Source organism: Entelurus aequoreus, linkage group LG01 (assembly GCF_033978785.1).
Source record: "Entelurus aequoreus isolate RoL-2023_Sb linkage group LG01, RoL_Eaeq_v1.1, whole genome shotgun sequence".
NCBI lineage: Eukaryota > Metazoa > Chordata > Actinopteri > Syngnathiformes > Syngnathidae > Entelurus > Entelurus aequoreus.
Window position 1 is genome coordinate 67,756,877 of NC_084731.1, and position 14,963 is coordinate 67,771,839.

Below are 14,963 nucleotides of genomic sequence, written 5' to 3' on the forward strand. Positions count from 1 at the left end.
CCTAGGAGCTATGTTGTCCGGGGGCTTCTATGCCCCCTGGTAGGGTCTCCCAAGACAAACAGGTCCTAGGTGAGAGATCAGACAAAGCAGCTCGAAGACTTCTATGGAAATACAACAACCGAGACTCAAGTTTTCCCTCGCCCGAACGCGGGTCACCAGGGCCCCCCTCTGGAGCCAGGCCCGGAGTTGGGGCACGATGGCGAGCGCCTGGTGGCCGGGCCTGTCCCCGTGGGGCCCGGCCGGGCACAGCCCGAAGAGGCAACGTGGGTCCCCCCTCCAATGGGCTCACTACTCAAGGGAGGGGCCATAGAGGTTGGGTAGCAATGTGAGCTGGAGGGCAGCTGAAGGCAGGCACTTGGCGGTCCGATCCTCGGCTACATAAGCTAGCTCTTGGGACGTGCAATGTCACCTCACTGGGGGGGAAGGAGCCTGAGCTAGTGCGCGAGGTGGAGAAGTTCCGGCTGGATATAGTCGGACTCACTTCGACACACAGCAAGGGCTCTGGAACCAGTTCTCTCGAGAGGGGCTGGACTCTCTTCCACACTGGCGTTGCACGCAGTGAGCGGCGATGGGCTGGCGTAGCAATTCTTGTTGATCCCCCGGCTCAAAGCCTGCACGTTGGAGTGCAACCCAGTGGACGAGAGGGTAGCTGCCCTCCGCCTTCGGGTGGGGGGGTGGGTCCTGACTGTTGTTTGTGCTTACGCATTAAACAGCAGTTCAGAGTACCCACCCTTTTTGGATACACTCGAGGGAGTACTGGAAAGTGCTCCCCCGGGTGATTCCCTTGTCCTAGTGGGGGACTTCAACGCTCATGTTGGCAACGACAGTGAAACCTGGAGATGTGTGATTGGGAAGAATGGCCGCCCGGATCTGAACCAGAGTGGTGTTTTGTTATTGGACTTTTATGCTCGTCACAGATTGTCCATTACAAACACCATGTTCAAACATAAGGTATATGTGCACTTGGCACCAGGACACCCTAGACCGCAGTTCAATGATCGACTTTGTAGTTGTGTCATCGGATTTGCGGCCTCATGTTTTGGACACTCGGGTGAAGAGAGGGGCGGAGCTTTCTACCGATCACCACCTGGTGGTGAGTTGGCTGCGATGGTGGGGGAGGATGCCGGACAGACCTGGCAGGCCCAAACGCATTGTGAGGGTCTGCTGGGAACGTCTAGCAGAGTCTCCTGTCAGAGAGTTTCAATTCCCACCTCCGGAAGAACTTTGAACATGTCACGAGGGAGGCGCTGGACATTGAGTCAGCGTGGATCATGTTCCGCACCTCTATTGTCGAGGCGGCTGATTGGAGCTTTGGCCGCAAGGTAGTTGGTGCCTGTCGTCGCGGTAATCCTAGCATCCCTCACCAGCGGTGAGGGATGCTGTCAAGCTGAAGAAAGTGTCCTATCGGGTTCTTTTGGCTCATAGGATTACGGAGGCAGCGGACAGGTACCGACAGGCCAAGCGCTGTGTGGCTTCAGCGGTCGCCCAGGCAAAAACTCGGACATAGGAGGAGTTCGGGGAAGCCATGGAAAATGACTTCCTGGCGGCTTCGAAGCGATTCTGGACCACCATCCGCCGCCTCAGGAAGGGGAAGCAGTGCACTGTCAACACCGTGTATAGTGAGGATAGTGTTCTGCTGACATTGACTGCGGATGTTGTGGATCATGTAGACCAACGAAAACATCAGCAGTTGATGACAGAAACATTGTGAGAGCTATAAAGAACAACTGTTGGTGACATCAGCAACGACCTCCAGAGGGCAGGAGTGAAGGTATCACAATCTAATGTTGGCAGAAGACTTCATGAACAGAAGTACAGAGGCTACACCAGAAGATGCAAACCACTCGTTAGCAAGAAGAACAGGAATGCCAGGCAGGAATTTGCCAAAAGGTACAGAATGAGCCTCAAAAATTCTGGGAAAAAGTTTTATGGGACTGATGAGACAAAGATTAACTTCTTTCAAAGTGATGGAAAGGCGAACGTTTGGAGAAAAAGGATCTGCTCATGATCCCAAACATACAAGCTCATCTGTGAAACATAATGACATGGCTTGGGCTTGCATGCCTTCTTTTGGGACGTCATCTTCATTGATGATGTAACACATGATGGCAGCAGCAAAATAAACTCCGAAGTCTACAGAAACATTTTGTCTGCTAATTTAAAGAAAGATGCAACCTAACTGATTGGGAGATCCTTCATCATGCAGCAAGATAACGACTAAAACAACAAAGGAGTTGATCAGGGGTAAGAAGTGGAAGGTTTTAGACTGGCCAAGTCAGTCTCCAGACTTAAACCCGATAGAGCATGCATTTTACCTGCTGAAAAGGAGACTGAAGGAAGTAACCCCCAAAACAAACAACTGAAAGAGGCTACGGTGAAAGCCTGGAAAAGCATCACAAAAGAAGAATGCAAAAGTTTGGTGATGTCAATGGCTCACAGGCTTGATGTAGTTATTGAAAGCAAAGGATTTACAAATAAATATTAAGTCTTATTCACATTAATCTATTTTAAGTTTATATGTTCCAATACTTTTGCTTACCTAAAAATGTTGTGTTCCATTACAAATAATGCTATCTTCTAAGTTGTGTATCAGATCAAGATGCAAATACCTGGAAATGAAAGCTGAAATGTTGATCTCTTGTCTCATATTTATCTTTTGATGTCAAACCCAAATGTTTTCAGTCCACAACAAAAATAAAGGAACTGGCCTCACCGTTCCAAGGGCACTGTACATAATTATATACAAATTATATAATATAATATATTTATATATATATATATATAATATAATATATTTATATATATATATATATAATATAATATATATATATATATATATATATATATATATATATATATATATATATATATATATATATATATATATATACTCGATATTTTGCCTTAGCCTTGAATGAACACTTGGTGCATATAATCACAGCAGTATGATGATTCTATGTGTCTACATTAAAACAGTCTTCTTCATACTGCATTATATATGCTACTTTAAAACTTTCATGCAGAGAAGGAAATCACAACTCAAATCTATTTTTTCATACGGTGTTGATCTGGAAATGTTTGCCAAGGCCTTTTGATGGTGTAGGCGTGTGGCACCGAACGGAGATGTTGACATGCGGAGTAAGCACTGTTCATTCTCTAGCAGGTGACTTTTCAAATGATGCTACATATTAGCAGTAATGCTACTTTTTTTTTAGCAACGCTTTCGCCCCACACTTGACAAATTACGGTTGTATGTTCGACATATTCCCACTTGAAGAAAATCAACCGCCAGACAATGGACCCCGTGCTGTTTTTTGGGGGAATTAATTATTTCTTCATTTGTTACCAGATTCGCACATTCTTTCTTTCGTATTACCGCTAGCATCACAGCTAACGTTAGCCATGGTGCTACCTCTTTGCTGCGCGAGAGCGTATACGTATGTGACGTATGTCGTGACAGTATGTGACGTATGTAAGAAGCTGCGCTTGCTGTTTGTGAGAGACAGGAAAGAGCGAGGAGAGCCTGTAGTGTAATGCCAGCAGCTAAAAGCAACTGCGTGAGAATGCATACTCGAAGATCACGATATAATAATTTTCTATATCGCAGAGACAAACCCGCGATATATCGCGTATATCGCCCAGCTCTAACATACACATACATACATATATATACATATATATATATATATATATATATATATATATATATATATATATATATATATATATATATATATATATATATATATATATATATATATATATATATATATATATATATATATATATATATACCCCGTTTCCATATGAGTTGGGAAATTGTGTTAGATGTAAATATAAACGGAATACAATGATTTGCAAATCCTTTTCAACCCATATTCAATTGAATGCACTACAAGGACAAGATATTTGATGTTCAAACTCATAAACTTTATTTTTTTTTTGCAAATAATTAATTTCATGGCTGCAACACGTGCCAAAGTAGTTGGGAAAGGGCATGGTCACCACTGTGTTACATGGCCTTTCCTTTTAACAACACTCAGTAAACGTTTGGGAACTGAGGAGACATTTTTTAAGCTTCTCAGGTGGAATTCTTTCCCATTCTTGCTTGATGTACAGCTTAAGTTGTTCAACAGTCCGGGGGTCTCCATTGTGGTATTTTAGGCTTCATAATGCGCCACACATTTTCAATGGGAGACAGGTCTGGACTACAGGCAGGCCAGTCTAGTACCCGCACTCTTTTACTATGAAGCCACGTTGATGTAACACGTGGCTTGGCATTGTCTTGCTGAAATAAGCAGGGACCGTCCATGGTAACGTTGCTTGGATGGCAACATATGTTGCTCCAAAACCTGTATGTACCTTTCAGCATTAATGGCGCCTTCACAGATGTGTAAGTTACCTATGTCTTGGGCACTAACACACCCCCATACCATCACAGATGCTGGCTTTCCAACTTTGCGCCTATAACAATCCGGATGGTTCTTTTCCTCTTTGGTCCGGAGGACACAACGTCCACAGTTTCCAAAAACAATTTGAAATGTGGACTCGTCAGACCACAGAACAATTTTCCACTTTGTATCAGTCCATCTTAGATGAGCTCAGGCCCAGCGAAGCCGACGGCGTTTCTGGGTGTTGTTGATAAACGGTTTTCGCCTTGTATAGGAGAGTTTTAACTTGCACTTACAGATGTAGCGACCAACTGTAGTTACTGACAGTGGGTTTCTGAAGTGTTCCTGAGCCCATGTGGTGATATCCTTTACACACTGATGTCGCTTGTTGATGCAGTACAGCCTGAGGGATCGAAGGTCACGGGCTTAGCTGCTTACGTGCAGTGATTTCTCCAGATTCTCTGAACCCTTTGATGATATTACGGACCGTAGATGGTGAAATCCCTAAATTCCTTGCAATAGCTGGTTAAGAAAGGTTTTTCTTAAACTGTTCAACAATTTGCTCACACATTTGTTGACAAAGTGGTGACCCTCGCCCCATCCTTGTTTGTGAATGACTGAGCATTTCATGGAATCTACTTTTATACCCAATCATGGCACCCACCTGTTCCCAATTTGCCTTTTCACCTGTGGGATGTTCCAAATAAGTTTTTGATGAGCATTCCTCAACTTTATCAGTATTTATTGCCACCTTTCCCAACTTCTTTGTCACGTGTTGCTGGCATCAAATTCTACAGTTAATGATTTGCAAAAAAAAAACATTGCTTAATCAGTTTGAACATCAAATATGTTGTCTTTGTAGCATATTCAACTGAATATGGGTTGAAAATTATTTGCAAATCATTGTATTCCGTTTATATTTACATCTAACAATTTCCCAACTCATAGAAACGGGGTTTGTATATATACACATATATATATATATATATATATATATATATATATATATATATATATATATATATATATATATATATATATATATATATGTGTATATATATGTATAAATATATATGTATATATATGTATATATATATATATATATAAATATATATATATATATATATATATATACATATATATATATATACATATATATATATATATATACACATGTACACACACACACACACACACACATTGAATGTATGTATGTATATATGGTTACTTTGCATGAAGACGCTTTCGGCCCCCCCTGCCAAATTTTTTAGCCCAATGCTATCCCCAAGTGAAAAAGTGTGGACACCTCTGTGCTACACATTAGTCAATTTCCCCCATGCCTAATTTTTGGTAACCTGCTAATGCCGTCGCTGTGTGCTGCTCACCATTTCACGAGTCTCTTTAGTGATGCCGAAGGAGTCCGGGAGGATGTCGATGTTGGTGGCTCTTTCCAGCTTGTCTCTCCTGTCAGTGGAAATGTTGAACTGGACGTGGTCTCCCTCCAAAAGGGTCACCTTGGAATTTGTGTCCTTCTCGCCAAACGGCAGCTCTTTGTCATTGAAACTAATGCGGGCACTGATGCGACCTGGAAGGGGGTCATTCTGTGCAAGCGAGAAACTGGGCTGATTAAACACACACACACAAAATCGCATTCAACCGCAAGTTTTAAAACAGGGGGTGTCCAAAATGCAGCCATTTGTGGTCCACAGCTATTTTTTTAAGACACATTTGAAAAATATTACAAAAAAAACTATTGATGTGTAATAAAAGAGCAAACAGATGCAATGTAATGAGAAAATATTGACTAATAACTCAAAGCTTTTTTACTTTAACAGCATCATTGCTCAAACAACAAACTTCTGACGGACAGATCCAAAGTTGATCTAGAGATTTAAGCAGTGAAAGTGATATGTATTTGATATTTTAACGCTTATCATTGGCAGCCTTTAGATCCCCGAGACCTTTAATCAAAGTGACATCTTAAGAAAGTCCTGGTGTACAAAACATTAATACATCAAAAACAATATTGTTATGAATTATTTACCTATTTTTGGTAGGCCTGGGCCGATACATTTTGCTCGACGATATCATGACCTACAAATGATTGCCCATAAACGTTATTTTGAGACCAAATTAACCACTGGTGAAATGATAATACATACAAATATTGCAAGTACAGTGCATCCGAAAAGTATTCACAGCACTTCACTTTTTTTCAGTTTATGTTGCAGTCCAAAATAGAATTCATTTGTGTCCTCAAAATTCTACACACAATACCCCATAATGATAATGTGAAAATGTTTTTAAAATATTTTTTGCAAATTTATTAAAAATAAAAAACTACATGTACATAAGTATTCACAGCATTTGCGCAATACTACAGCCTCAAGTATTTTTTAATACGATGCCACAAGCTTATCATTGGACAGTTTCACCCATTCCTCTTTGCAGCACCTCTCATGCGCCATCAAGTTGGATGGGAAGTGTTGGTTTTCATCCAGGATGTCTCTGTACATTGCTGCATTCATCTTTTCCTCCATCCTGACTAGTCTCCCAGTTCCTGCCGCTGAAAAAAACCCCCACATCATGATGCTGCCACCACCATGCTTCACTGTAGGGATGGTATTGGCCTGTGTTGAGCGGTGCCTGGTTTCCTCCAAACATTCACGCCAAAGACTTCAAACTTTGTCTCATCAGACCAGAGAATTTAGTTTCTTATGGTCTGAGTATTTCAGGTGCATTTTGGCAAACTTTTGACTAAGAAATGGCTTCCGTCTGGCCACTATACCATACAGCCCTGATTGGTGAATTGTCCTTCTGGAAGGTTCTCCTCTCTCCAGAGGAATGATGAAGCTCTGACAGAGTGACCATGGTCTTGGTCACCTCCCTGGCTAGACTAAGATGAACGCAGCAATGTACCGAGACATCCTGGATGAAAACTTTCCCATCCAACCTGATGGGAGTTTGAGAGGTGCTGCAAAGAGGAATGAGAGAAAGTGCCCAAAGATAGGTATGCCAAGCTTGTGGCATCGTATTCAAAAAGACTTGAGGCTGTAATTGTTGCCAAATGTGCATCAACTATGAAATGCGCAAACGCTCTGATTACTTATGTAATTGTGATTTTCTCTTATGTTCTATAAATTTGCATGATTAAAATAAAACATTTTCACGTTGCGCCTGGGAACGCCTTAAGGGTGGTCTGGACTTCTCCGCTTAGGCTGCTGCTCCCGCGACCCTACCTCAAATAGGCAGAAGACGGGGTATTGTGTGTGAAAAACTAATATGTTACGGCTGTAACATAACAAAATGAGGAAAAAGTGAAGCGCTGTGAATACTTTTCGGATGCACAGTATACCCTTGTAAATGCAATAAATACTTGTATTTCTCATATATATTAACATTTAAACACTTAAATACCAAGTTCAACAAAACAAATAAAAATATATAATCTCAGCAAAATTTTGCAGGCAACAAAATTACAACCAAAAGCAATAAAATCGGTCAATAAATAATATGGCTAATTAAAGATATTTTGACCAAAATTATCATGGTTACCATTTTTATTGTGATATTGTTGAATGTGCTCGAAAAGTACTTACACACAAACTAAAATATTTTAACCAAGTTGTATTTTTTTTAAATAACTAAAATATACACACACAATATATTTTCTTGGAAGAGGAAACAAAATATTGCTCCGGCTTCAAGATTATTTTTATTTGTGTGTCTAAATATGTTTATCTTCTTTCATTTCAATTTGACAACGTTTTAGTGTGTTTTTTTTAATAAATGCAAATTCGGGTGATCAGTTTGTTTCACTTCCGGTTTTTATGACGTCACACAAATTAACTTCCTGTTAAAGGGGATTCTGTCAGTTTCAACTTGCCACTGACCACTTTGTGCAAAAACAGCCTTTACGTTTAATGTTTACGTTTAACTGAAGACTTTTATGTTCACCTTAGCTTTCAGCTAAATCTTTTAATTTTTAAACTTTTTTAACGTCTGCACTGTTTTTATTTTTATTGTCTGCATTTTAATTTTGCTTTTATTTTCTTTCATTTCACTTTGTTGTCTGTGAAGCACTTTGAGTCTGCCTTGTGTATGAAAAGCGCTATACAAATAAAGTTGCCTTGCCTTGCCTAATGTGAATACTGTATCTTAGTTGTTTGGACAGTAATGCCTTTATAGAAGTTTAGAATGGGGAATTACTTTTTTTCTCAATGGGGAAAGACGCTAATGAAACCTATCTAAATTTTTCAGTGTGCCGGGCCTCGGTGGAAAAAGTTTGAACCTCTGGACTCAACTTGCCTGGTTTTTGGTGGGGACCTTGGGGATGACCTTGACGACGGTGCCTTCAAACTGCTCGATGCTAATATCCTCAAAGATGACGGTTCCTTGGGGGAGCAGTCTCACTTCTGTCGCCACCTCTTTGCCCTGCAATCACCAACAAAGATACATGGGTCACCACAAGCGAGTGAAGAAGTAAGGATACCTACGTTTCGATCTCTGATGGTGAACTCCACGTCATCTCCCGCCTGCAGGGCCTCCAGATCGCCCTTAAACTCGCTGTAGTGAAAAAAGATCTCCTTCACCACATCAGCCCTCTCAATGAATCCAAAAGCCTCCTAAAAAAGAATAGTTCAAGTTGACATGACACTCAAAATTCTATTAGCAGGGTTGAACTTTTATCTATTATGTAAATGTTGGATTTTGTTAAAAGATTAGAAGTAATACATGCCCTTTCGAGCCTCTGATGAAATAATATTTAATCATCTCCCTCATTGGCTTTGAGATTTGACATCATAGAGTAAACACCACCTTCCTCATGGACATGACACCACCTCTGACTCGCCACTGGCTCCATAATACGCTACTTCTTTCCTACGCTTACAAAACGGTGCGGATAATTGATGGATTTTTCATCGCTGACGGCCATTAAGAAAATCGTTTTTAAACGCAGGCAAATGGTGTGTTACTGTTTGTACTATGGCGCCATCTGTTGGACGAGTTTGCTCACTGCAGAGTGAATGCCTACATGTGTTTCCTGCTGTTTAAAGCTCTGAAATGGAAGTAGAGTGCCGTTCTTCATTCCTCACTCCAAGCAACGTTTGTAAGTTTTACAATATAACTACAACAATTCTTACTTACTAAAGCGTCCCATGTATGATGTCTGTAGAGTGTTTTCATGCACCTTTATACGTGCTATTGTAATGTAATAAAGCTGGCGTGTTGACGAATGTCTCTATAGTATTAACTTACAATGGCATTCTTTTTGTATTGTTTCAGTTTCATATATTCCTCAGTAAATTCACCAAAAGGTCACCGTGGAGTTATTGAGTCTGTTTAGCGTTTCCATTTCATAGCAAATATTAACACTTTAATTCACTTCCTGTCCTCAATTTGTACACAATTTACTCCATAAATAATACAATTCTAAAAAAATATATATATAAAGTAGGTTGTACTTCACATAGTGAGATTAATAGGATTATCTCATTTTCAATTAATTCAAAATGGTTACCGTATTTTTCGGATTATAAATCGCAGTTTTTTTCACAGTTTGGCAGGGGGTGCGACAAATACTCCGGAGTGATTTATGTGTAAAATTATTAACACATTACCGTAAAATATCAAATAATAATATTTATCTCATTTGCGTAAGAGACGAAGCAAATGTCCGCAATCGTCACACACACGTCAGCCTTCGTCACACACGTCAATCAATTGGAATTCGGCGGGGGCGGGTCATGGCAGAAGTGCATTGTGCGTCATGGCAGAAGTGCAATGTGCGTCATGGGATGCTAACTGCTACAACATCTATAGCTATTAAAATTTATAATTTCAACATTGGCGGTAACTTATAAAAACTGAGAAGGGCTGAACTAAAATGGCACCGAAAAGGAAATCATATACTGCAGATTACAAGCCGGACGTAGTGAAATATATGCAGCAGAAAACGGCGATCGAGCAGCAGAAAGAAAGGAAACGGCGCATACAAGAGGCGACACCGGGGAGGAAGATTTCATCGGATTTAGCAATCGGGAGTAACAGATTGTTTGGTAAACGTATAGCATGTTCTATATGTTATAGTTATTTGAATGACTCTTGCCATGTGTTGCGCTAACATACCAGGCACGTTCTCGGTTGGTTATTTGTGCGTCATATGGCGTACACTTATTCAGCCTGTTCACTATTCATTATTTATTTTAAATTGCCTTTCAAATGTCTATTCTTGGTGTTGGATTTTATCAACTAAATTTCCCCCAAAATGCGACGTATATATGTTTTTTTCCTTCTTTATTGTGCATTTTCGGCCGGTGCGACGTATACTCTGGAGCGACTTATAGTCCGAAAAATACGGTACTATGATTCTTCTTTGTAAATTTTTAAGCACTTAAGTTTGAACATTTTCTTAAACTGGATCATATTAGTACATTGACGTCTATGCTAAATATGTTAAATGTTGTACGTGCATACAATTGTTTTAAATATTTTTAAAGGTTTAATTTCTCTGTAAATTAGAAGAATTGTTGTGCATTCTTGGGTAAAAGGATGTAGTTTGCATGAGGGTGTTTCATCTATGCATGGTGCAGTCGTAGGTGCACTATATCTATCGTTTATTGCTCCTTTTTTTTTCTTGTGTTTTACCTTTGTAGCTATATGAAGAAATGGCACCACTGAAGAGGCAGCTGGTTGCACCATTCCTTCGCTCCTTTAATGTTTTTCATATCCTTTGTGTTTTTTAATGTTTCCACCTTATTTTGTGTGGACTTTTTGTATCTGAACTGCAACCACATAATTTTCCCCATTGCAGTATAAATAAAGTCTATCCTATCCAATCCTAAAGGCTCCAATATCGGTATTGTATCGGGACACCCTGATTTTAAACCAACACTTTCAATTCACTATCAATTCACTATTGTGGGACCTCTGAGACATCTAAAATTGTTGAAAATATTGCAGTATGGCACTTAAAGAGGTCATATTATGATTTCTTTCTACATTTAAGACTTCCTTGTGATCAACGCAACATGTAAAGGTGGTCAAAATGTTGCATAGAATGTTTCACAGACCGTCTTCAAGCCGCTTTCTGACCGTCTCTTTTTGTGGGCTTGCCTCCACTTCGACAGCGTCTACTCGCCGTCATCCGTGTTGTAGTTTTTAAGCGCTTCCAAATGGAGTCTACTGACAGATATGAGTTTGAACTGCCAGTATATGCTACTTCAGTCTTTCTTAGCCACTGTTTCTCAGCTATGGGCTGCAGCAGTACTCAATTGTAATACACATTTTTCCACCACTAGTGGCAGTAATGACAATCTCAAACAAACAGAAGAAGTCTGGAGCTTAAGTTAGAGCACAAACAATATGAATAAACTGGTGAAGCTGTATTTTCATTTCCACTTTAATCTTATTTATGTATGTATTATAAATTATTTATTACATTTAGTTAGAATTTATTAATTTAATTAAATTTATTTTCTTGATTTGTTTTTTATTTTTTATTTTAGCACTGTCATTTTTGAATGGGATTAAAATCAAGAATTACTAATTTAGTGTTAATATTTTTAGTGGGCCCCTCCGTAGTGGAAAAGTTAAGCTTCGAGGTAAAAAAAAGTTAAGAACCTCTGTGCTACTTTGTATTAGAAATGGCAACAGCAAAGGATGCATGTGCATGTACGAGCCAGTCTGCCCCACAACAAAAAGATAGCCAAAATGAAGAGTTTGACTACAGTGGTGGACTCGTCCACAGCACTTTGGGTACAAATGTATACCATATATAGTATACCCACACATTCATTTATTTGTGGCGGCCCGCCACGAAAGAATTACGTCCGCCACAAATAAAAAAAATTCAATAATTGTTTTTTGTTGTCCTGTCCAGCTTCTCAGGCAAATCATTTAGTTGATGCAGATGCCCATATAGGCTGTTCAGATTTACTTTACAAAAGAGAAGTGTAGGATACTTCTCTTGTTGCCTTATTTGTATTTGACCACTACCGTTTTCTGTTTATTTGTTACTGACGGTGGCAGGACACCTCTGGCTCTGTTTCACTTTATGTTGCTGGTAAATAATATGGTTGTAGTAGTAGGCTAAAGTTAAATGATTTAGTATGCACTAATTAAAGGGGCAGAGCTTTAAGAGACATTTTAGCTTTTATATTTTATAAGATATATTTTTTGTAAGTAACACAATTAATAAATATATTTCAGTGAATAACTTATTGCTCAAATCTGTATATAAATATGTACATAAAGTGTTGTAATTATATTGTAAAATGGATGGATGGACGTTTAAAACAAAACTGTTATTGTTAATTAGTAAGTATACATTTTTTTAGCCTTTTTAGAGAAAATCATATCTTTGTAGTAAATTATGCAAATTACTCGATGATGTCATGGTGACCACGCCCATAGCCACGCCCCCACAACCACAGGTATCTAGGCAGTTTATGGGAAACACTGGATATGGATATATATACAAATGGGGAAAATTCCAAACGGTATGAAGAAAGGCAAGATTGGTATATAATATTAAGTTAAGTTAAAGTTAAAGTACCAATGATTGTCACACACACACTAGGTGTGGTGAAATTTGTCCTCTGCATTTGACCCATCCCCTTGATCACCCCCTGGGAGGTGAGGGGAGCAGTGGGCAGCAGCGGTGGCCGCGCCCGGGAATCACTTTTGGTGATTTAACCCCCAATTCCAACCCTTGATGCTGAGTGCCAAGCAGGGAGGTAATGGGTCCCATTTTTATAGTCTTTGGTATGACTCGGCCGGGGTTTGAATATCTCTGCAATGCCTCCATGGTTTGATTTCACAGCAGGTACCAATAGTTAAAAAGTTGCTGTTGCATAATTGGGCCCCTTCAAAAGTTTAGCCTGTGTTAAGTGGCTGTTATCGGTGAGCCTTACCTTGGTCGCGCACACCACACCCTGGCACCTCATTTGCTTTTTGGTCACCAGTTGAATGTTGCGAGCACTGACCGCACCAGTGCTGGGGAAAACAGGAGGGGTGTGAACAGGTCTTGTTGGACCAGTGGGAACAAGGCCAGAAGAAGGAGTACTCACTGCTTGTTGGTCTCCATATAAAAGACCACTTTGTCACCTGTGTCCAGGTGGATGTTGCCCTCCACGTCGTCTGCAGTGTAGGTCAGGTAGAACACTTCCTGTGGAAAACACGCTAATGTCAAGCTTTAAATTGCAATCAGGTTAGCTTAGGGAGGGGGTCGGCAACCTGCGGCTCTTTAGCGCCGCCCTAGTGGCTCCCTGGAGCTTTTTCAAAAATGTATGAAAATACAAAAAGACGGGGGGAAATATATTTTTTATTTCAATATGGTTTCTGTAGGAGGACAAACATGACACAAACCTAAGTGCTACTGTTTAATATGTTTGTCTTTATGCTTTAATGATGACAATATTGGGCGAGCGCCGCATTGTCCTACTAATTTGAGCGGTCCTTGAACTCACCGTAGTTGTGTGGATTGTGACTCAGTTTGTTTACATGTACAACTTTCTCCCACGCTGCCACAGAAAGACGTGGTTTTTTTTTCACTCCTTTGTATCATTTTGTCCACCAAACGTTTTATGCTGTGTGTGAATGCACAAAGGTGAGCTTTGTTAATGTTTCTGACTTGTGTGGAGTGCTAATCAGGCATATTAGGTCAGTGAATGACTGCAAGCTAATCGATACCAACATGCCATTTAAGCTAGTGTGTATATATTCATATTGCATCATTATGCCTCATTCATAGGTATATTTGGGTTAATTTAATTTCCTTTACTTATTTAATGGATATTTGCATGTCTCATCTGTATGTAATATTGGCTGCATTTCTGATAATTGTTTGTGTGCCATGTTGTTCCAGACCACAGCAAACGTTACCCAGCTTGCCAAATATTGTAATAAATCCATTAGAAGATGTTTCCTTTAACATCTATACCAGGGGTGCTCATTACGCCGATCGCGATCTACCGGTCGATCGCGGAGGGTGTGTTAGTCGATCTCCAGCCAGGCATTAAAAAAAATAGTCCTAAAAATGAGCGATCATAAATCTTCACTATGACGTCACTTGATTGACATTCACGCCACCCGAGGGTCTTCTAAGATGACGCTGGCTGCTGCCAGCTCATTATTAAGAAAAAATTACCGACAGGAAGGCGAGAAACTCTTTTTATTTCAACAGACTCTGGCGCCGTACCGGTCGTCAAAACTCCAAAGACCGACGGCACAGTTGCACAATAAAAGCGCTGCTTCATGCTGCCTGTGCTAACAAAATCATTCATAGGTATATTTGGGCTAATTTAATTTCCTTTACTTATTTAATGGATATTTGCATGTCTCATCTGTATGTAATATTGGCTGCATTTCTGATAATTGTTTGTGTGCCATGTTGTTCCAGACCACAGCAAACGTTACCCAGCTTGCCAAATATTGTAATAAATCCATTAGAAGATGTTTCCTTTAACATCTATACCAGGGGTGCTCATTACGTCGATCGCGATCTACCGATCGATCGCGGAGGGTGTGTCAGTCGATCCCCAGCCAGGCATTAAAAAAATAGTCCTAAAA

General features: G+C 40.0%; 1 protein-coding gene across 5 annotated transcripts in view; it reads right to left on the minus strand.

The window, feature by feature from the left end:
• LOC133656108 (cold shock domain-containing protein E1-like) overlaps window positions 1-14,963 on the minus strand; it is an 87,064-nt gene that overhangs the window by 26,881 nt on the left and 45,220 nt on the right. For all 5 annotated transcript variants that reach the window (XM_062056977.1, XM_062056968.1, XM_062056960.1 and 2 more), the window contains 5 exons: window positions 13,463-13,560; window positions 13,307-13,388; window positions 8,888-9,016; window positions 8,700-8,825; window positions 5,777-5,992 (listed from right to left, as the gene is read on the minus strand). In XM_062056977.1, coding sequence (XP_061912961.1) covers window positions 5,777-5,992; window positions 8,700-8,825; window positions 8,888-9,016; window positions 13,307-13,388; window positions 13,463-13,560 — 651 coding nt within the window. The remainder of the gene's footprint in view (window positions 1-5,776; window positions 5,993-8,699; window positions 8,826-8,887; window positions 9,017-13,306; window positions 13,389-13,462; window positions 13,561-14,963) is intronic.